A 21807-nucleotide genomic window follows, 5' to 3' on the forward strand; every position below is an offset into this window, starting at 1 on the left:
TCAGCCCTTCCTCTTAGTTCTGCCATAGCAGGAGGGCCTGCTCTGGATAACTCAGGGAGGGGGCTGTGCACCCCAGAGCCCAGGAGTGTCCCCCAGACTGACCTGGGACCTGATGCCTGTGGAGCTCGGAGCCTGGCATATGGACAGGCCAGGCCTTTTTCTTACTCATTTATGCTGCAGCTCTCAGGGCTCCCAGCTGGTGCTCAAATGGCAGGGGAGTAGACAGCCCCGCTGATGTTCTTGCTCCCTGAAGGCCGTCTGCTGGAGGCATGGGCCCTAGGGAGGTGGGCGGTGCATGAGGGGGGCAGATGAGCCTGGAGAAGTCCCTCCATGGGACTTGAGCAGGTCACTAGCTTCCCAGAGGCTGGGTGCCCACTGTTGTGTGCCACTGCGTGGGCCTCAGCACACTCTAGCAGAGCCTGGGTCATGGTGGGCTGCAGGGGGCTGCTGGCTCCTGGGGACCCGGTAAGCTGCCATGGATGTTCACTAGCTTTAATGCAGGCTTGGCTAGGATCATGGCGTCCATTGTGCCCCTAACAAGGTCTTTCTTGAGCAGCGCCTGCCCGGCCCGGGTGGTGCTGTGCTTGCGATGGAGATGGCAGCTCACACTCCCGGGTGTGTTACCTTGTGTAGTGTGTGCTGGCTGGCCAGGGGATTGCTTGTGCCTGGTCACCAAGGAAACCAAGGCTTGTGCAAGCCCAGCACCTGGCTCAGCACTGACCAGAGGTGCTAATGTCCTGACTTTTGAGGGGTCCTGGGGCTGGCGCTTCTGTGTGTAGTTGGCAGAACAGCTGCCTCGTCAGCCTGGCCTTCCCGACTCGTTCTGCTGTCTCCTCGTCTCCACACCCCACATATTTCATTCCATAAAGCAAGGGTTACACTCTGAAGTGGACATCACTCCATGTGAGAGCAGAGCTATGCTTTCAGGTTGGGAGGAAACCCTGGCAGATGATCTAGAAGGTTTTGGCAGTACTGGGGATTGAACTTGGGGCCTCACACTTGCCAGTCAGTTGCTATGCTACTTGAGCCATACCTCCAGCCTCGATTTGCCTTTTGAGGGTGGGTCTCCCTTTCTTTCCTGACCAGCTGGGCTGCAATCCTCCTGCTAGTGCTTCTCAGAGTTGCTGGGGATTACAAGTATTCACTATGCTACTTGAGCCATACCTCCAGCCTCGATTTGCCTTTTGAGGGTGGGTCTCCCTTTCTTTCCTGACCAGCTGGGCTGCAATCCTCCTGCTAGTGCTTCTCAGAGTTGCTGGGGATTACAAGTATTCACTACAGTGCCTGGCCATTGTACCTCCCCTGAAGCTCGGATGACAGAGTTGCCATGCTCAAGATGCTGGCCTCAAACTGTGATCCTCTGTCTCTGCCTCCCTAGTAGCTAGGATTACAGGCTTGAGCCACCCAGGCTGGTCTGGAACTATGCAGCCTACACTGAACAAAATGACACTTGGTATTCATTTCACTGACTTATTTTCACTAATGGTGTGGTAATGTATCTGCTAAGGCTCTTTTGAGACAGTATTTAGTTATACGTAACCACTTCATGTTACTGGAAATGACTGGAATTTCTTGTCTCTGGAGCCTGTCATCCCAGTATCCCAGCATCTCATCCTTGGTGTGGTATTTGTGGAGGTCCTGCACACTGGCCACCAGTAGGGGGCAGCCTCCACTGGGATATAGCCACTTTAGCATTTGTAGATTGTCAGGAAATCTCTCCTCCTTCCCCCGCCCCTTTTTAAGTTTTGTGGTGCTGGGATTGGACCCAAGGCAAATGGTGCTCTACCACTGAGCTGCATCCCCAGCCCTCGTGTTTTTTGAGATGGGGTCTCCCTATGTAGCCCAGGCTGACCTGGAACTCACAGTCTTCCTGCTTCTACCTTCTGACTTATCTGGGTGCTATTTCCTAAGGCCATTGTATGCTTTTAGTTTGTTTTTCTGGTAGTGTCTCAGGCCTTTGTTTTTTTGTTTTTTGTTTTTTTGTTTTTTTTTTGGTCGGTCATGGGGCTTGAACTCTGGGCCTGGATGCTGTCCCTCAGCTCTTCAGCTCAAGGTGAGCGCTCTACCACTTGAGCCACAGCTCAAAAACACTCAGAAAACCACTTGAGCCACAGCTCAGAAAACCACTTCTGGTTTTCTGGTGGTTAATCGAAGATAAGAGTCTCGCAGCTGGGCGCTGGTGGCTCACGCCTGTAATCCTAGCTACTCAGGAGGCTGAGATCTGAGGATCGCGGTTCAAAGCCAGCCTGGGCAGGAGAGACCGTGAGACTCCGATCTCCAATAAACCACCAGAAAACCGGAAGTGGCGCTGTAGCTCAAGTGGTAGAGTGCTTGCCTTGAGCTGAAGAGCTGAGGGACAGTGCCCAGGCCCAGAGTTCAAGCCCCACGACCGACAAAAAAAAAAGTCTCGCAGACTTTCCTGCCCAGCTGGCTTCAAACCGCGATCCTCAGATCTCAGCCTCCTGAGTAGCTAGGATTACAGGTGTGAGCCACCGGTACCCAGCTTCATGCTTTTGCTCAGGCTGGCCTCAGGCTGTGAGCCTCCTACCTATAGGTAGGATTACAGGTGTGCATGGACATGTTTGCTTTGTTTGTGGGTCTCACCCCTGCTCCCCATACACCTTAAACTACGATTTGCCTCTCAAGTAGGTGTGATTAAAGGTGTGAGCCACCATGCCCTATGTTTTCTGTGCTTTTTGGCTGATGTCCCTTGTGGACTGAAGGAAGGGGCAGAGCATTCAGTCACGTTCAGCCTTGGTGCGAGCTTGCTCACCCATGAGCTGGGGAGTCCAGGGCACAGCCGTCATGGCTGCAGGCTGTACCCAAGGGCTGTCCACTGTGGAAAAGCAACTTCTGGCCTCACAGGGAAGGAGGAGACTCATCCAGGCTGAGAACTAATGTGGCAAGAGAGGCCTTTGAATACCCAGTGAACCACGGAAAGGCTGGTTTTCCATTTGAGGCAGGCTGGTGGGGAGTTAGGATGAAATTGTGGCAAATGAATAAGACAAGAAGACTAGGCAAGGAGGCCAGAGGAGGCTCACGTTGAAAGTCTTAGCCAGGCTGACTATATCGATACCCAACTGTAATCCCAGCACTTGAGAGGCTGAGACAGGAAGATCTGGAGTTGAGCTGACAGGTGAGCACCACCACATTCATCTTCTATCTGTGGTGCATCTGGCCTTGAGCTGTGATCCTTACCTTACCCTCCCATGTAGCTAGGATTATAGACATGAACCACTGACATCCAACTTTGTTCTTTGACATTGAGTCTAAGTAACTTTGCTCAGGCTGACCTGGAACTCATGATCCTCCTGCATCTGCCTCTTTTTTTTTTTAGTCAGTCCTGGGGCTTGAACTCATGGCCTGGGCATTGTCCCTGAACTTCTTTTGCTCAAGGCTAGCACTCTACCACTTAAGCCATAGTGCCACTTTCAGCTTTTTCTGCTTATGTGGTACTGAGGAATGGAACCCAGGGTTTTATGGATGCTAGGCAAGCACTCTACCACTAAGCCACATCCCCAGCCCTGCCTCTCCCTTTTGAGTATCTGATATTGTAGATGTCCTATGTCTGAGCTACTGTCCCCATTTTGGAGAACATGCTATGATCTAGTGAGAAACCTTAATGAACCCTGTGTCTGCGAGCTCATTCCTTCTTTTCAACATATTAAGTGCATCCCATCTTTTTTTTTCTTTTACTTTTTTTTTTTTTAAGAAAGACAAAAAATGCAGAGTTCCTGGATAAAGCAGCAGGTGATCCAAAACCCATTCCTTCAAGGAACCAGTCCTTTGGGTGCTGGCAGTCCAGATCCCCTGTGGGCATCAGTATTGGAAGGCAGGCAAACTGGGGCATGCCCCTGTCCTGATACAACTGCCCACTGGGGCTCACCCTAGTGGGCCTGGGTTGAGGAGGGGCACTTGGGAGCCCAGCACACCAGAACAGACTGGGGTGGATCTGACTTTTGCAGCTTGGGTACAGGCTCACCATTGCCAAGGCTTGCTCTGGAGTGGGCAGTCTAGACTTGGGGTCAGACGGGGGACCTGGGTGCAGAGATCTATGACCTGGAGCTGAGGGATGCTTGGCGTCCTGCCAGCCACAAAATGAAAAGCTCAGAGATTCCTGCCTGCATTTCTGCTTGTAGATTGCTTTGAAGTTGTGGCACATACACATCTTCCCAGGAGGCAGACAGACAGCCTCCATGCCATAGATCAGAAGTGGGAGCTGCCAGGCACCTCAGGTGGGCCCTTCTTACGGGCAGAGAGGGGCCTGGCCATCTGGCTCCTGAAAGAGCCTCTCATCTGCTCATTTCAGGGAGTGGTGTGGCCCACCTGTAACCCCACTTTGAGGTAGCTCCCCACTGTGGGCCGCCCCAGGGCATTATAGCAAACTCTTTCACTCTCCCGCCAGGTGTGTGTCCTGGTGCTACTCAGCAACTGGACTCCACCTTGGTTTCCTCAGATGCAAGATTCTGGACCCTGCTTACTACTGAACCTAAACCATTCTGTTCCTCTGACTTAGGGTGTACACGTCATGCTTGTTCTGGGGACTTTACCCCAAAGGAGCCCTCTTCTGCCTGCCAGCCATGCTCCCCAAATCTGCAGGAAGGAGGGGGATTTCTTATCACAGGAAGCTGGGAGCTGAGAAGGCTGGTCTTGGCTCACTGGGGGTTAGGGTCACTTAGAACCCTCCTGGGGACACCTGTGAAACCCGCCCCTTTCTATTTGCTGTGTGGAGACCCCACTCATTTGGGAGGGGCATTAGCTGTGGGAGGCACACCACTCCTGAATCCCCTCTTTGTCTCAGGAACCCAATGGGGAGAGCCCCACTGGAATGTCATGTCTGCTGCCTGGGCCTGGGCCCCCTCCCCTTCCCGAGGCCCACCTATGCCCCGCGGTGATACACACACACACACACACACACACACACACACCAGTGCACTCACACACGTGTTCTCACACACACCAGTGTGCTCACACAGTGCACAGTGTATACACATGCTTACACGAGTGCACACACACAACTGCGCAGGCATGCGTGCACACTTGCTCACTTACACATGCACACGCGCGTGCACACACTCCCCGCTAGGTTGCAGAGGCGACCTTTTGTTATTCAGATCACATCGTCCCCTGCTGCTCGAGGGGCTCCCGCCGCGGAATCCTCCTGGGTCCCTCTACGCCCCCTGCAGCCGGTCTGGGGTCCCCCGGGCGGCGGGTGCTCAGCCAGCAGGGCCTCCCGCCGACCCGGCGCGGCCCCTCCCTCTCCCTGTCCCCCCTCCCCTTCCCTCCTCCTCCCCTCCCCCTCCACCCCTCCCTTTCTCCTTCCTTCGCCCCCCTCCCTCCGGCCTCCTCTCCTCCTCTCATTCCTTCCCCGCCCCTCATTCCCTCCACAGCCCCCTCCCGCCCTCCCCCCCCTTCCCTCCCGCCCTTCCCAGCCGGACCGGGCTCGGCGCTGCCCGGCCCTGCTGGCCGCCCGCCCGCAGCACGGCTCCGCGGGCTCCCGGGCCACACTAGCGGCCCGCAGCGTTTGGGGCTCGTGCGGGATCTCGAGGGTGGGGGCGCCCTCAGCCTCGGCCATGGACGTGAGCAAGATGGTAAGTGAGGGGCGCGGCCCCTCCCGCCGCCTCGCCTCTGGGCCATAGAAAGTTTCTGGCTTGTTGATCCCGCCTGGTGCCTCTTGATGCGGGCTGGCCCCCAGCACCGCACCGGCGGGGCTCCTGGGGACCGCCTTGGGGACCGCAGGGGGGCCGTGCGCCCCCAACCCCGGCTCGGTCCGTGCGCTGGGGGTCTCCCGGGCGGGGGGGTCGCCAAAGTGAGGGCAGCCGCGACTGCTGGATCTAGATTGGCCACTTGTAGGCCTGGGGGCCATTAGGGGGGGCTTCCCTGGAGGGTCCTTGTCCTGCCCCATACCCAGACATCGTAGGTGAGGGAGTGCTGTTGTTCTCAGAGAGCTACTGCTAACCCTGTGATTTGGGGGCTCTGAGGGGAGGGTTGAGCAATGGTCACAGCAGGACCTGGGGTGGAGGCTGAGCCCACTTCACACCAGGGCTCCCAACGGCCTGACTCCCACCTGTCAGGCTGGCGGACCTCCCTATGGCTTGTGGGGGTCCCCAGGGCTGCAGAGGAAAAGAACAGGCTGGTGTGTGTGTGTGTGTGTGTGTGTGTGTGTGTGTGTGTGTGTGTGTGTGTGTGTGTGTGTGTGTGTGTGTTTTGTCTGTCTGTCTGTCTGTCTGTCTGTGTATATCTATCTGACTGTCTGTCTATGGGAATGCATGTCTGTTTAGCTCAGGGATGAGAAGCAGGTCCTGGAATTTGAGGCTGGTTGTGATTGTCTCTGGGGACAAGTGTCTTTGGGGACCCCCATTCCTTAGAGAAGGTGGATCCAGCTTGGTTATAGGACAGGTGAGACTCCCTTCCTATACCAGGGGACCAGTCTCAAAAGAACTGTGCCTGCCAAAGGCAGGGAAAGGGGGGAGTCCTGTCTTCCTGTGGGTCAGCCTGGCTGTGGTGGGCCGTGCTAGTCTGGGGTAGCTGTAACGACTCCCCATTGAGCCCTCTCCGCTCCCTTGAAACTCTTGGTCTGCCAGGACCAGTCAGGACCTCTGTTCTTAGAGAAGCACCATGCTGAGATTTCCACCATTGTCTATCCCTCATTAATTCAACAGTGTGTATTTAATTAGCCATTTATTTATTTATGGCTGTACTGGAACTCAGGGCCTTGAGTTTACTAGGGGAGTGCTCTACTACTTGATCCACTCTACCAGTCTCTTTTTGCACTATTTATTTTTGAGATAGGGTCTCATTTGATGCTGGGACCAGTCTAGCCTGCAGTGCTCATGTGTGAGCTTCCCTTTGCTGCTGGAATGACAGGCATAGGCCACTGTGCTCAGCCAGTACTTGAAATGCAGTGTCACCAATTTTGATGCCTCAAATCTCCACCCTCTGATCTTGGACTCTGACTAGTTAGGGTTACAGGTGTGAGCCACAGCTCCCAGCACTAATTCTGTTATTTCTATAGCAAGTATTGGGGTAAGGGCCACAAAAAATGGAACCCAGGCCTTCTGCTCATTGGGGCTCCTAACACCTAAATGAATGGTCTATAGAGACACAGGTCAGTCAGTAGTTAGATGTCCAGGCTGGCCCTAGACAGAAGGCCACAGCTCCAAAAGCTGTTAGGGTCTGAGAAGGAGCTGCAGAATTCAGCTGGAGTATGAAGACTCAGCGGGCCCTGGAAGGCTGGGTGGAGTTGGTTCTGCCTGGTAGTATAGCCTCAGGAAGGGCAGTGGGCACAGCTAAGGCTGGGACATTCAGCTGGGGTAGGGTTTTGAGTTAGGGAAATGTCTGCCAGTTGGTGGCAGCCAGACTAGTCAGGGCTTGAAAGCTAGCCAAGGTGCCAGGACTTGTGAGCAGAGAGGTGCATTTATTGCTTCTTTCCTCTTTTAGCCTGGAGTCCAAACAAAAGTGATACTCAATTCTCATTAATCATTGAGCAGCCAAGAAGAGCCCAACCCAGAAGCCATTGTCCTGGCCCTTTGTGAGGAGCACAGACCCTGGGCTGTGTAGCTAAAAGAACCTTCCCACCCCACCGGGGAAACTGCACCACCTACCCCACTTCCGTTCCCACTGGAGGCCTGCTTGCCTTCCCCGCTGCCCATTCATGCCCCTTGGGAAGTCTGGCTTAAAGGACCTTCCCTGAGGGCCTTAGGTTCCAGGGTTGTCCTCAAACCCAGCACTGCAGCCTCGGCCTTGCCTGACACTGGCCTTGAGGGCTTGTCTGGCTCATAGGTGAGGTGTCCTGCCCAGCTTTTGTGTGGCTGGCTGGTTTTGGTGGGAATAGAGTATTTATCAGGCAAGCACTTGATCCATGCCCACAGACCCTTTTGCTTTACTTTGTTCTCTAAACAGGGTCTGGTGCTTTATTTATTTGTGTATTTATTTATCTGTTTTGGCCTCAGACCGGCCTCAGATGACTATTATCCTCCTTCCTCCACCCCCCAGGTAGCTGGGATTATAGGCATATGCCACCATACCCAGCCCTATACTCCTTAATTTGTTGATTGGCCTGAAGAGCGGGAGTGTATTTTAGGTGATTGCTGTTGGGACCAATTCTCTGGGGTCTAGTTTATCTTTCCAAAGGAGGGGACAAATGACTAGAGAGAGTGGGACTACCAGCTGCTGCCACCCATGAATCTTGGATGACATCAGATACCTGCCCAGGGGACAGCCAGTTAGTTCACCGTGTGTTCAGGGTAAAGTGCAGATGCCCTGCTGAGATTGATGAGAGGGGTCTCTGCTTTCACCCAATGCTATAATCCTGGGACAGTCACTACCCCATCCTCACCAAAGAACATAGTAATTTATAGAACAGTGTGTATTTGCAAGATGTTTGACAGCGTACAAAGGTTTTTTTCCTATCCCATGTTATTTTATTTTTATTTTTTGGCTGGTTGTGGGGCCTGAACTCTGGGCCTGGGCGCTGTCCCTCAGCTTTTCAGCTAAAGGGAAGCGTTCTACCACTTGAGCCACAGCACCACTTCCAGCATTTTTTTTTTTTTTTTTTTTTTTTTTTTTTTTTGCTCATGTGGTGCTGAGGAATGGAATCCAGGGTCTCATGCATGCAAGGCAAGCACTGTACCACTGAGCCACCTTCCCAGCCCATCCCTACCCCATTTTTTTACCACAACCTTGTGAGAAAGGCAGGTCTAGAATACTTAGCTACTTCTTACAGATTAAAAATAAGTATTGGTAGGCGCCGGTGGCTCAACGCCTGTAATCCTAGCTACTCAGGAGGCTGAGATCTGACAATTGCGGTTCAAAGCCAGCCCGGGCAGGAAAGACAGTGAGACTCCTGTCTCCAATAAACCACCAGAAAACCGGAGGTGGCGCCGTAGCTCAAGTGGTAGAGTGCTCGCCTTGAGCTGAAGAGCTGAGGGACAGCGCCCAGGCCCAGAGTTCAAGCCCCACAACTGACAAAATAAATAAATAAAACGAAAATATGTATAAAATATATAGCAGAGTTCAATTGGTCACGGTGGTACCTGCCTGTAATCTCAGCACTTGAGAGGCAGAGGCAGGAGGATAGTTAGTTGGAGGCCAATTTAGGCTCAATAGCAAATCCTTGTCTCCAAAAAACAACAGCAACAACAACAACAAAAACATAATGGCCACAGGTAAAGACCAGGGCATTGACTGCTTAAGAGCAGTCAGTGCTGGATGGGGTATGGTTTGAAAATGGTCAGTGATGCTCTGGGTATTTTTCCCATTCCTGTGGTTGAATGATTGATAGAGGGTGGTGCCTCAATCCTTTAGACTGTGGTATTTGGAAAGAGGGGGGCCCTTTGGGATTAAAGAAGCTCATCAGATGCCCTGCCACTGGATGAATGCTATTGGGCTCATAGGAGAAAGAGAGTAAAGAAAGGCGCTGAGCTCATGGAGCACTTGCATACCAGGCTTGAGGCTCTGGGCTCCATCTCCACTGTAGAGAGCAGGTGGGGAAAGATACACCAAAGGTCAGAGATGCATGCTGCTTGTCTCTGAACCATACTGGAACCACCGTAGGTTGGCCCTTAGACTTCCACAAAACTGAGCTAGGTCAGCCTCTTTTAGCTATAAAAATCACCCAGCCTCCAGTGTTCTGTGACAGAAACATGGAATGGACCAATGCCATCTGTCCCACTGCTGATTGGGTTCGGTCAGTGATTGTGTCGATGCTCCAGGAACCCATTGAGCCAGCTACGAGTGTGAGACAGGCAGGTCTGGAGCTGGCAGCTTGAGGATAAGGATCATGGGGGAGACAGGACTCCAGGGCCGAGGGGAAGGAATCCCCCAGGCAGTGAGGAGAGGCAGGGCGATCCCCATATTCCCAAAGCCCAAGGTCATAACGCCATGCTGGTGCTGCCTGTGGTTTGTGCCAGAAGAGCAGGTATAGCTAGTCCCTGTGGGACTAGCCAGGTTAGCCTTTCATAGTTTGCTGCTGGGGATGAGCTGGGGGGCTCCAGAGAAAGGGATGGCAGTGACACTGCTATCCCATCATTAAGGAATAAATGATGTGATATTCAGGGCAGAAGCTCAAGAGAACCAGCCCCAGGGTGGGCCCAGGAACTTTCAGGAGAGGCAGTGTGGCTGGTGGTGTGGCACAAGTGTGAGGCCTAGATTAAAAACGTGCAAATGCGGGCACTGGTGGCTCATGCCTGTAATCCTAGCTACTCAGGAAGCTGAGATGTGAGGATCACGGTTCAAAGCCAGCCTGGGCAGGAAAGTCCGTGAAACTTTTATCTCTAATAAACCACTAGAAAACCGGAAGTGGCACTGTGGCTCAAGTGGTAGAGCACTCACCTTGAGCTGTAGAGTGCAGGGACAGCACCCAGGCCCAGAGTTCAAGCCCCATGACCGGCAAAACAAAAAACACAAGTGCCAGGCACTGGTGGCTCTGCTCATATCTGTAATCCCAACTACTTGGGAGGCTGAAATCTGAGAATCGTGGTTCAAAGCCAGCTGGACAAGAAAGTCCATGAGACTCTTATCTCCAATTAAGTACCAGAAAACTGGAAGTGGAGCTGTGGATCAAAGTGGTAGGAAGCTAGCCTTGAGCAAAAGAGCTTAGGGACAGTGCCCAGGCTCTGAGTTCAAACCCCATGATAGACAACAACAACAATAAACCCCTCAAGTGGCTTTGACAGGTTTACACCACCTTCTGATCCCTCTTCCTGGAGGTCATGGCCTTCCCTGGGGCCTGGATCACTGTGGCACTTGCAAACCAGGGGCTTTTCTGTGGCCAAGCTGTGTGGATTGAGTGCCACCTAATTAAGAGAAACAGAGACTTGGGGAATCAGGACTTGGCACTTGGGGTTCTGGGTTCTTTCTGTGGGCAGTCTTCCAGCTTCAGTGGCTTCTTGGCTCTGAGGCAGGATGGCCTTGGGCACATGGTCCCCACTGCTTTTGTTTGGGGGTACCTGTGCTGAGTGTATTTTCACACCCCATGGTCAGCAGTGGCATCAGGGAGGAAATAGGCCATGCACTACAGCTGTTATCTGGGAGCTGTGAAAAGGTGTAAAAAAAAATAAAGATCAAGTGTTCTCCTGTCATGGGATAATGCTGCCAACTATTTGGCATAAATCCTTACACCTTTCTCTACAGGTCATCTGTGCATATGTAGGCACACTGGAATGAACCGTATCAAGTAGTGCTCTTAGAGCGAGAAACAGCCTAAGTTCCTTTGATGAAACCATGCCCATGGACAGACAGACAGACAGACAGACAGACAGACAGACAGACACACACACACACACACACACACACACACACACACACACACACACACACACACACACACACACACACACACACACACACACACACACACACACACACACACACACACACACACACACACACACACACACACACACACACCCATGGGCCATTCTGAAGAGTTGGATTCTAGCATCCACTATGCTATTACTCCAGATCCAGATCCATGTCAGAGGCTTGGGTCCTGGGGATCAAAGTCTGTCTTTACTGCTTACTCATTTAGGCAGGTTACTGAGGCTCCTTGTGCCAGGGTTGTGGGTTTTTTTTTTTTGTTTGTTTGTTTGTTTTGGGTCTGGTTGTGGGGCCTGTACTCTGGGCCTGGGCGCTTTCCCTCAGCTCTTCAGCTCAAGGCTAGCGCTCTACCACTTGAGCCACAGCGCCACTTCTGGCTTTTTTCTTTTTGCTTATGTGGTGCTGAGGAATCGAACCCAGGGCCTCAGGCATGCAAGGCAAGCGCTCTACCACTGAGCCACCTTCCCAGCCCTTGTGCCAGGGTTTTGTCCTCTGTGTAACAAGACAGTCGTAGAACCTCCTTGAACATTGTAAAGTCAGTGCCTGGTGCAAAGCAGGTGCTCAGGAAATGTGAAGTTTTTTAGTATTTGCAGATAAAGAGAGGTCAAGTTTCCCACTTTTGAGGAGATACCTTTTGTACATATGTCCAGGAATCTGTATGAGTTCAAACCCTGGGACTACCAAAAGAAAGAAAGAAAAGAGGAATCGTTTAGTTTGGCTCACAGTTTGGGAGATTCCAGGCCATGGTCAGTTGTCTTGCTGCTTTTGGGCCTGTGGTGAGGCAGTACATCATGGTGGGAGCATGTGCTGAAGGGAGCTGCTTACCTCATGGCAGCCAGGAAGAGGCCTTATCCTTGTGTGTTGGTCTCCTTTCAGTGATGGAATGACTTCCCACTAAGTCCTGCCTCTTAGTGATGCAGGCCGTAGAGCGGCCTTGTCCACGTCATTGCAGGTGTGCCTTGGAACTATGCTTCAGAGAGATGGGTGTGGTGATGTTCGGTCCTGAGGAGCTGGTAGGCCTGGGTGGGGCTGGCCCTGCCCCAGCCCTGTGGGCAGCTCCCACTCCTCCTGCCACCTGTTGCTTTCTGAGGAAGCTATTAACTGGCAGCCCTATAGCAGGTGATGAAACCCCTCTGGAAGGGCAGTAGGCTCCCCAAAACTCTAGTACACTGCTGAGGGTTGAATAGGGAGGGCCTCTGCCAGCTCTTCTGAGACCTCCAGATCATCATCAGGGCCTACCCGCACTGTCTTTCCTCTGACTCTAAGTAAAACCTTGAGGCCTGCAGTTCTGCTGTTTGGTTGGAAGGCGAAATCTTACAACCATGAGACCATGACTAGACAGAGGTCCAAGGGAATGAATGAATTTCCCCTCCCAGGCCAGGAGGAGTATAGCTGGGATCCTGCAGCAATGCCTGGGTTCCAATTCTGGCTCTGTGCCTTCCTAGCTGGGCTGTCTAGCCGGAGGCTGTCTAGCACCAGGGCAAGTTACCAAACCATCCCAGGCCTCAGTTTCTTCAGTGGGGTTCAGTGAACAAATATATAGTCTTGATTCTAGGGTCAGTTCTAGGCCAGGAGTGGTTCATTCAGTGCGTCTGTCTGTCTTGTCATAAATACGCTCTCCAAGAACCAGTGGAGTCACAACCATAGATAAAAAAAATAAAGAATTATCTTAGCATTGAAAACTTTACTTCTGCAGAAGGGTGTGCCATCAGCCAAAACTCTGGTAAGCAAGCACACAGAACAGGGAGGCAGACTGCTCCCCTATTTATTCCCAGTGCAGTAGCCCTGCCCCTCTGCTGGGATTGGTTAAGCTCAAGATCACAATCTGCTCCTGTTTGCTAGTTTGAATAGGGTAAGATTTATTTACATAAGGTGCCTATGAAATAAGATGAACAGTACACAAGTAATCTCTTAAATATACCTGCTTCCTCTGCCATTTCTTCAACAATCTGAGGTATGTCTTAATTCCATCTTTTTTTTTTTTTTTTTTTTTCCTTTTCCTTCGGCCAGTCCTGGGGCTTGAACTCACAGCCTGGGCATTGTTTTTGAGCCTCTCTTTGCTAAGGCAAGTGTTCTACCACTCAAGCCACAGTGCCACTTCTGGCTTTTTGTGATTATTCTGAGGAATCAAACCCAGGGCTTCATGCATGCAATCACTCTACCACTAAGCCATATTCCCAGCCCCCTTAATTCCATCTTGAAAAGAAATTGTTTAAGACAAAACCTTACATTTCAAAAATCCTTCCTTATCCCAAACCTTTTCCATAACAAGAGCCCAGCCACCAGGCCAAAGTAGGAACTTTTAAGCAACACATTTTGATAGAAGAGTTTTTCTGTTTGTCTGTGTTAGATGGGAAAATCAGGGACCCAAAAGAGGGACAGGGAGAAAGTTAAGACATGAACGGACCTTGAGGAACAAGATGAAATATAAACAGTCCTTTGAGGTTCCAGCACTAAGGACCAGGGTGGGATGAACAGGACTGGCAGAAGGGCTGAGGCTGGCAGCAGCACCTGTCCTGAAGTGCCACCCACTCTGTCCTTCCCACCGCTCCCGAGTCCTTGTACCATCTTTCACTGTTTTTTGTTTGTTTGTTTGTTTTGGTCCATTATGGCTTGAATTCTGGGCCTGGCCCTCTGTCCCTGAGCTCTTCAGCTCAAGGTGAGGCTCTACCACTTGAGTCACAGCACCACTTCCGGTTTTTCTGGTGTTTAATTGGAGATAAGAGTCTCACAGATTTCCTGCCTGGGCTGGCTTTGAACCACGATCCTCAGATCTTAGTCTCCTGAGTAGCTAGGATTACAAGTGTAAGCCATTGGTGCCAGGCTTTTTTTTTTTTTTTGGCTGGTCCTGGACCTTGAACTCAGGGCCTTCAAGATTAGAGCTCTACCACTTGAGCCACAACACTACTTTCAGCTTTTTCTGTTTATGTGGTACTGAGAAATCAAATCCAGGGCTTCATGCAAGCATTCTACCACTAAGCCACATTCCCAGCCCTCTTTCTCTGTGAGGACTCAGTCCCTCAGAAGCTAGCAGCGGGCCAGCTAGCTCACCTACTATTATGACCAGATGGGCCTCTGGCCATCCCAGGCCTCAGTTTCCCTCATCTGTGTTAGGAAAGATCAAGTGGATGAAAGGAGACAGACACCTTAACAGATGAGAACAGCATTTAACCATCGTTGAAGAGGGGCACCAAGTAGCACCAAACAGAGTCAGAGATACAAGGAGCATAGAAAGTAGGGTGGGAGGTTGCGGGGTGGGGGTGGGGGTGGGGGGTCTAGGATTTAATCAAACAAGGAAGTCAGATCTGTTAGTTACAGCAGAAATTCCCACCCCGGGCTATGCACACTTTGATATTGGGTAGAAGTGAGATTTTTAATTGCTCCAAGGTAGGGACTTCTGAAAATGACCCGGTTGGGGGGGATGGGGTGGCGAGTGGGCCATGAATTCCCACTGGGCAGATTGGATTATGAGAACAATGAAGGTTCCTATCAGTTATCAGTCTGTTCATTGGAATGTTGCTGCCAGGGTTCAGTGTGTCAGTCTAGGATCCTAACAAGGCCAGAAAGGGAAAACTGAGAGAGCCTGAACCACAGATCATCCCCCCCCACCGGGGCTGGGCATCTTCAATTCAAATATGTTCTCCTTTCTTTCACTGGGTACCTGTAGCTGGTTCATGTCCTCCCCAGACCCCCTCAGATGGGAAGGCCGCCATGACATTGGGTACAGTTCTCAGCTCTAGGAAATGCCCCCTGACCCGGTCACTCCTAGATGTTTCTCCAGGTGGCATCCAGATCACCATGCGGTCCTGCATACCCTGACTCTCCTTGGTGATCATTTTCTATTTCTGGCACCCATCTCAGCCTAGCTCTTTGAATATTGGGGTGGCCCAGCCTATCTCCAGACATTTCTTTTTTTTGGGGGGGGGGGTTCCGGTCATGGGGCTTGAACTCTGGGCCTGGGCGCTATCCCTCGGCTTTTCAGCTCAAGGCTAGTGCTCTACCACTTGAGCCACAGCGCCACTTCTGGCTTTTTTCTTTTTGCTTATGTGGTGCTGAGGAATCGAACCCAGGGCCTCAGGCATGCAAGGCAAGCGCTCTACCACTGAGCCACCTTCCTAGCCCCATCTCCAGACATTTCTGTGCTCATTCCTTGGCCATCTTAGGTATGGTTTTGTTTTGTTTTTGGTGATAGAAAAGGTGGAACTCAGTGCTGGACTACTTGAACTACTTGAACCTCCGTGCTTTTGTTTTTAGTTTGTTTTTCAGGCAGGGTCTTGTGAGTTTGCCCAGCACCAACCTCAGACTGATGCTCTACTCTCCTCTTAAATAGCTGGGATTACAGGTGTACACTATCTCACCTGGTCCCTTATCCTTTCTTAAACCCCTCTGCATTGACCACATTGATAAATCTAGCTTGGGACTAACTCTTAAGTTTACTCCTGGCACAGATCACTGCCAGTTACAGCCCCTCTTGGGTGTCTAGTAAGCAGCTCCAATTTAACACCTCTGAAATCAGGCTTGTGTGTGTGTATAGGTGTGTGGGCTGGGTGTGAGTGTGTGTGAACTCAGAGCCTTGACACCATCCCTGAGCTTTTTTGCCCAAGATTAGCACCCTATCACTTGAGCCACACCTCCAACTTACAATTTTTTTGTTTTTTATTTTGTCTGTCATGGGGCTTGAGCTTTGGGCCTGGGCGCTATCCCTCAGCTCTTCAGCTCAAGGCTAGCGCTCTACCACTTGAGCCACAGCGCCAGCCATTTCTAGTTTTCTGGAGATAAGAGTTTCATAGACAATTCCTGCCCTTGCTGGCTTTGAACCACAATCCTCAGATCTCAGCCTCCTGAGTAGCTAGGATTACAGGCATGAGCCAGTGATGCCTGGCAACTTCCAGTTTTTGTTTTTGTTTTTGTTTTTTTTAGTTAACTGGAGATAAGAGTCTTACACACTTAGCTGCCTGGACTGTCTTTGAACTGCAATCCTTGAGATCTCAGCTTCCTGACTAGCTAGAGTTATACTTGTGAACCATCAGTGCCCAGCTTCTGAAACCAACCTTTTTACTTTCTCAACAGACCCACTTTCTCCCCAGTCCATCATCTCTTCTACTTCTGGGAGATATTCATGATCTTCTCTTTTTTTTTTCCCCCCCTCAGTTGTGGTGCTTGAACTCAGGGCCTGGGCACTGCCTCTGAGCTTTATCCATTCAAGACTAGCTTTCTACCACTTTGAGCACCACTCCACTTCTGGTTTTCTGGTGGAGGTAAAAGTCTCATGGACTTTCCTGCTCAGGCTGGCTTTGAACCTCTATCCTCAGACCTCAGCCTCCTGAGTAGCTAGGATTACAGGTGAGATCCACCAGTGCCCAGCTTTTACGATCTTCTTCCTTCCTTTTTTTTTTTTTTATTTTCAGGTAAAGGGTAGGTTTATTCATCGTTCCGGCTGGCACCAGGCCATGTTGGCCCTCCACTTGGCTGGGAAAGACCTGAGAAAGCGCTGGGCAGGAGGGTGTCTGGGCCTGGGCTATGCCTTATCTAGGGTATGGGTGGAGAAAGGTGTGGCCACATTGAATTCAGATGTGACCTCAGCGGATGTAGATGTGACCTCTTCCAGGTGTGCCAGTTGCCTAGGTAACGCAGGTACTGGGTGAAGTTTGACCTCATCCTTCTTCAGAAATTTCACTACCAACTGGCTATGTGTGGTGTGTACCAACAATCCCAGCTATTTAAGAGGAGGAGGAAAAAGGATTGAGAGTTTGAGGCCAGGTGGGCAAAGTTAACCAGACTCTCAAAGTAAAAACAAAAGGGCTAACCCAAGTGTGGGTAGGTAGCCTCTGCTTGTAATCCCAGCTACTCAGAAGGCTGAGATGTAGAGGATCATGTTTCAAAACCAGTCCAGGCAGGAAAGTACATGATTATTCCATCGACAAAATAGCGAAAAGCAGCCGGGCACCAGTGGCTCATGCCTGTAATCCTACCTACTTACGAGGCTGAGATCTGAGGATCACTGTTCAAAGCCAGCCAGTCTGGGTAGGACTGCCAGAAATCTGGAAGTGGTGCTGTGGCTCAACTAGTAGAGCAGTCACCTTGAGCTGAAGAGCTGAAGGACAGTGCCCAGGCCCAGTTCAAGCCCCACAGCTGACAAAAATAGTGAAAAGCAGGGCTGGAGATGTGACTCAAGTGGCAGAGTACCAGGCAAGCAGAAAAGCCAAGCAAGACTCTGGGCTCAAACCCCAGTACTGCCAAAAAAAGAAAAAAGAAGTAAAAGCTATAGAGTATTCCTGGGGACGAGTTAAGTTTTGGGGGCTTCTCAGAGTTCAATCCCTAGCACCTCAAAAACTAAATTCTGTATTTAGCCCTCTGTCATCAGCAGCCTCCCTCTTCTGCTGCCTCCCTGGTTTGAGGAGTTGGGGTGACCAGCCTGGGGTCATGCAGCAGCATCTTCAGCACTGTTCCATGGGGGCCCCCATATGCTAGGTCCACATAGAATTGTGTCTCCAAGGAAGAAAAGAATTATGTGTGTACTATGTGGGGGGGAGGGTGGAGGAAGATTCGAGTTTGAAGAAGAGGGAAGAGAACTGGATGGGTGAAGGTGGCGACAGAGCTGGCCGGGAGTCTTGTGGCCCGTACCCGGCCAGCTCTATAGTTAGCAACTACATGGGAGGAAAGCTCTTTTTCTGCATTTTATGTAACAGATTTGGTTTTGTGTAAGTCACACTTCTGTAAACTGGATCCTATTTGAGATGAATTAATGGAGATTGCTATTTAAAGGAACCTGGAGCCAGTTTCTCTGGTGAAATAATAATTATCTCATTAATTTGTCCTCAGTGTCAATGCATATTTTCCAAGGGAGGGGGGAGTTACATGAATGTTGAAGTCAAGATCTGCTTGTCTGAGCTGATGGGCTGCATCCCTGAGTCTCCCCAGAGTCTCCCTGGTCCTTTGTCATTGCCGGCTGAGACCCTTCATTCCTGCTTTTCCTTTAGTGGAGTTGTTCCCTTATTCAGTGCTAGGTCTTCTCAGGAGGCTGAGATCTGAGGATTGAGGTTTGAAGCCAGCCTGGGCAGAATGTCCGTGAGCCTCTTATCTTCAAGTAATCACTAATCTGAAAATGGAGCCTTGAGCAAAAAAGCTAAGGGACAGAGCCTAAGCCCTGGATTCAAGCCAAAAAAAAAAGTGCAAGCAGGTGAACCATGCCATTTTAATTCTAGCTATTTGGGAAGCTGAGATCCAGAGGATTGCAGTTTAAAACTAGCCTGGCCAGAAAAGTCATCAAAATATCATCTCTAGAATGACTGGAAGAGCCAGGCACTGGTGGCTCACGCCTGTAATCCTAGCTACTCAGGAGGCCGAGATCTGAGGATCACGGTTCAAAGTTCAGAGCCAGCCCAGGCAGAAAAGTCCATGAGACTCTTATCTCCAATTAACCACTAGAAAACTGGAAGTGGTGTAGTGGCTCAAGCTGTAAAGTGCTCACCTTGAGCTGAAGATCTCAGGGACAGAGCCCAAGCCCAGAGTTGAAGTCCCATGACCGACCAAAAAAAAAAAAGGACTGGAAAAAAGCTGGACTGTTGATATGACTGAAGTGGTAGAGCACCAACCATGAACAAGAAAGCGTGAATGTGAAGCCCTGTGTTCAGGCCCCAGTATCAGCACACAGACATACACATGCATATGCGTGCATACACCTGTGTGCATGCACACACAGTGCAGTGTAACCAATTTAGAGGTGGAGCTAGGGGATCTCTTTGGAGTGTGCATCCTAGGAGTACAGAGTTTGGTTCCAGCCAGGTTTAGTGGACCACAACCAGAGTATGGCCTGGTCCTGGGGGAATGCCCCACTTTGGGGTTTACACAAAGTAGCCCCAGATGAGAGTGAGCAGGACACTGTGGCCACCTCCTGGGGGGGTTTTGTTCAGTCCTCTCTAGAGAGGCTTCCTGTGGAGAGCTCAGACTTTATAGGCTCGCCACCCAGCCCATCTCCTGTCATGCTGGGGTAGGTGACCTGTGAGAGAGTCCCTCCAGAGACCATACAGTGGGGCAGTATGGGGTTGGGCAGAGCCAGAACCAGCTTCCTTGAAGGTGATGGAAAGTTGACTGATTTGAAGGTTGTTGGGCCTTCAGTCTAGTCTTCTGGTTGTCACTCTTGGTTTTCTACCAAAGCTTCTCCCTTTGGTTTTTCCTGTAATAGTTGTAACAAGTGGGCCAGGCATAATAGTTCATGCCTGTAATCTCAGTTACTCAGGAGGCAGAGATAGGAGGCTCAAAGTCCTAGGTCTGAGGCAAAAATAAATTTAAAAAAAATCCTGGATAAGTAAAGCAGAAAGGGTTTGAAGCATGACTTAAGCAGTAGAGTGCCTGTCCAGCATACCCTGGGCTCTGGGTCCAATCTCTAGTACTGCCACATGTGCGTGTGCATGCACATGCATACTACACATATACATGACTACATATTCACATGCATTCCTGCACACACATGCTCTCTTACACATACTCCTCTCTCTTAATGCGGGGTGTGAACCCCGGGCTCTGCCCATGCTGAGTGAGTGCTGACAACAGGCCAGCTATAGGCACCTCATTCTTACTGCTGTCCTGGGTTCTCAGTGTGGTAGCAGAGGGTTATGCATTAGTATCAGCATGAGACGGGTTCCTGCCATGACATAGAATGAGGGACCCATTGCCGGGAGGTGGCCAGTGGCAATCTGCCTGGTCTAGTCTAGGCAGTGAGGCTGTTGTGGCCGCTTGTGAGAGGAGGAGGCTGAGGGCCAGTTGGGGACGCAGAGCGAGGAACAGGCTTGCCACAGGGAAGAGGATGTGGGGCAGCATGGCGGGTGTGGGGGAAGACACGGCCTAGGGTTGTAGCGTGTGTGGACAGCTCTCCCAGGCCAGGCTGTGGCCCAGCCAGAGGAATGGTGCAGGGGCCTGGGGCCCCACCCTGTGGCTTGGAGGTGCTTGGGAAGTGAAACTGAGGCTTCCTCCATGAGGAACTAGGCAGCCCTGTGGAGAGGCTGGGCTTCCCTTCTGTCCCACTGGACAATCCCATGGACTCTGAGGCCCATGATTGTTCCAGAAACTGTTTTGGGAAGAGGAAGCTGGCATCAGGGGACAAGAAGTTTCAAAACCCATGAGAGACACTAGCTGCTTGGCATCATGGACTGTGTGGCCTGGGTTTGAAGGCTGGGGGGCAGAGAGAGAGGTTTCTTCTGGTGTTAGGTGGTAGAGTTTGGGAAGCACCAAGCATGGCAGCCACTAAAACATGTCTCCACTCTGAGTTTTTGCTGGTTATTTTTGAGGCCAGGCCTTGCTTCCTCCCCAGATGCTGCCTGGGTGTGCCTTGCCTGTGGCAGGCTTTCTGTGTAGTAGGGTGGCCCGGTGGTGGTGGGGGGGGGGCGGGGGGAAACAACACCATGTTCAGCCTTTGGTTAAGAAGTGGGGGTGCCACGTTTTTTGCCAGCATCACACCTTGATCCTCTATGCAGCCTCAGGATCCTTGATCCTGTGTAGCTGGGATTACAGATGAGCCCACATCTGGGTAAGGTGGGGTCTTGCTACTTTTTACCCTGCCTGGCCTTACAATCCAATCCCCTCAAATCTCTGCCTCCTGAGGGGTAGAGATTATAGAGGAGTAAGCTAATGCACTGTCCCCCCTAGCATTTTTTGGTTTTCGTTTTAAGACAGGATCTTGCTATATAGTCCAAGCTGGCACTGAACTCAAACTCCAGATCCTCCTGCCTCTGCTAGGATTAGAGGCATGTGCTACCACACCCAGCCCACCACAAGGTTTGACATTCACAATTGGGTAATCTTTGTGCCATCAAGATATTTAGAATGGGCCCATATCCCCCCACACTTCCCTCTGCCCTTTCACACCATGTCCTTTCCCTCCATCCCTCCCTTCCTTTCTTCCTTTCTTCCTCCCCTCCCTTTCCCTTTCCACCATCCCCGCCTCTGAGCTGCCACCCCACACGGAGCATATCCTTTCTTCCTTTCCTCCCATGGGCCTGACCTTGGCAGCCCCTCTGCTGGCCTCCTGTCCAGAGCTGTGTGCGTGACCAGACGGTGCCCAGCTGGCCCTGTAGGCTGGGCTGGCCCAGCCCCTCCTCTCCACAGAAGCTTGGCCTGGGCTCCCATTGGCTCTTCCTGGCTGGGCTGTCCTGAGAGAGAGGAAGAGAAGCTGGGAGAAAACTGCCCTTCCTGTGGGGCCTGCTGATAATTGGCTCTCTGGGACCCATGGGGCCAGGAGGGCCAGCTGGGGCCGGAAGTGCTTTACAATGCTGCCCATTCAGGGGGCCTGCCACTGCTCCCAGGTCCCGGGTGACTGCATGGAAAGCTGGGGAACAGCCTGTTCTGAGAGGATGTGTGCTGACCCTGGGCCCCATCCTGAGGTGAGACAGAACCCCCCCGGCTGCTGCCCCCATTGGCATTGGTTGGCAGAGCTGGGTGTCAGCCTGAACAAGGGACTCCTGAGTCTGGCTGCCAGGGTGGGGAATGGAT

General features: G+C 51.5%; 1 protein-coding gene across 3 annotated transcripts in view; it reads left to right on the top strand.

The window, feature by feature from the left end:
- The window catches only part of Hip1 (huntingtin interacting protein 1), a 99452-nt gene that overhangs the window by 38670 nt on the left and 38975 nt on the right, over positions 1–21807 (top strand). The window contains exon 1 of one of the 3 annotated variants that reach the window (XM_070033661.1): positions 5505–5591. The exons of 1 other annotated variant lie outside the window; for it this stretch is intronic. In XM_070033661.1, the coding sequence (XP_069889762.1) occupies positions 5574–5591 (18 nt within the window). In that variant the 5' untranslated portion in view covers positions 5505–5573. Of the gene's footprint in view, positions 1–5504; positions 5592–21617; positions 21699–21807 lie in introns of those variants that run through there. One more of the 3 variants, XM_070033660.1, reaches the window with a different exon arrangement.

The sequence above is a fragment of the Dipodomys merriami genome, unplaced genomic scaffold, assembly GCF_024711535.1.
Source record: "Dipodomys merriami isolate MVZ:Mamm:240054 unplaced genomic scaffold, mDipMer1.0.p SCAF_22, whole genome shotgun sequence".
Lineage (NCBI taxonomy): Eukaryota > Metazoa > Chordata > Mammalia > Rodentia > Heteromyidae > Dipodomys > Dipodomys merriami.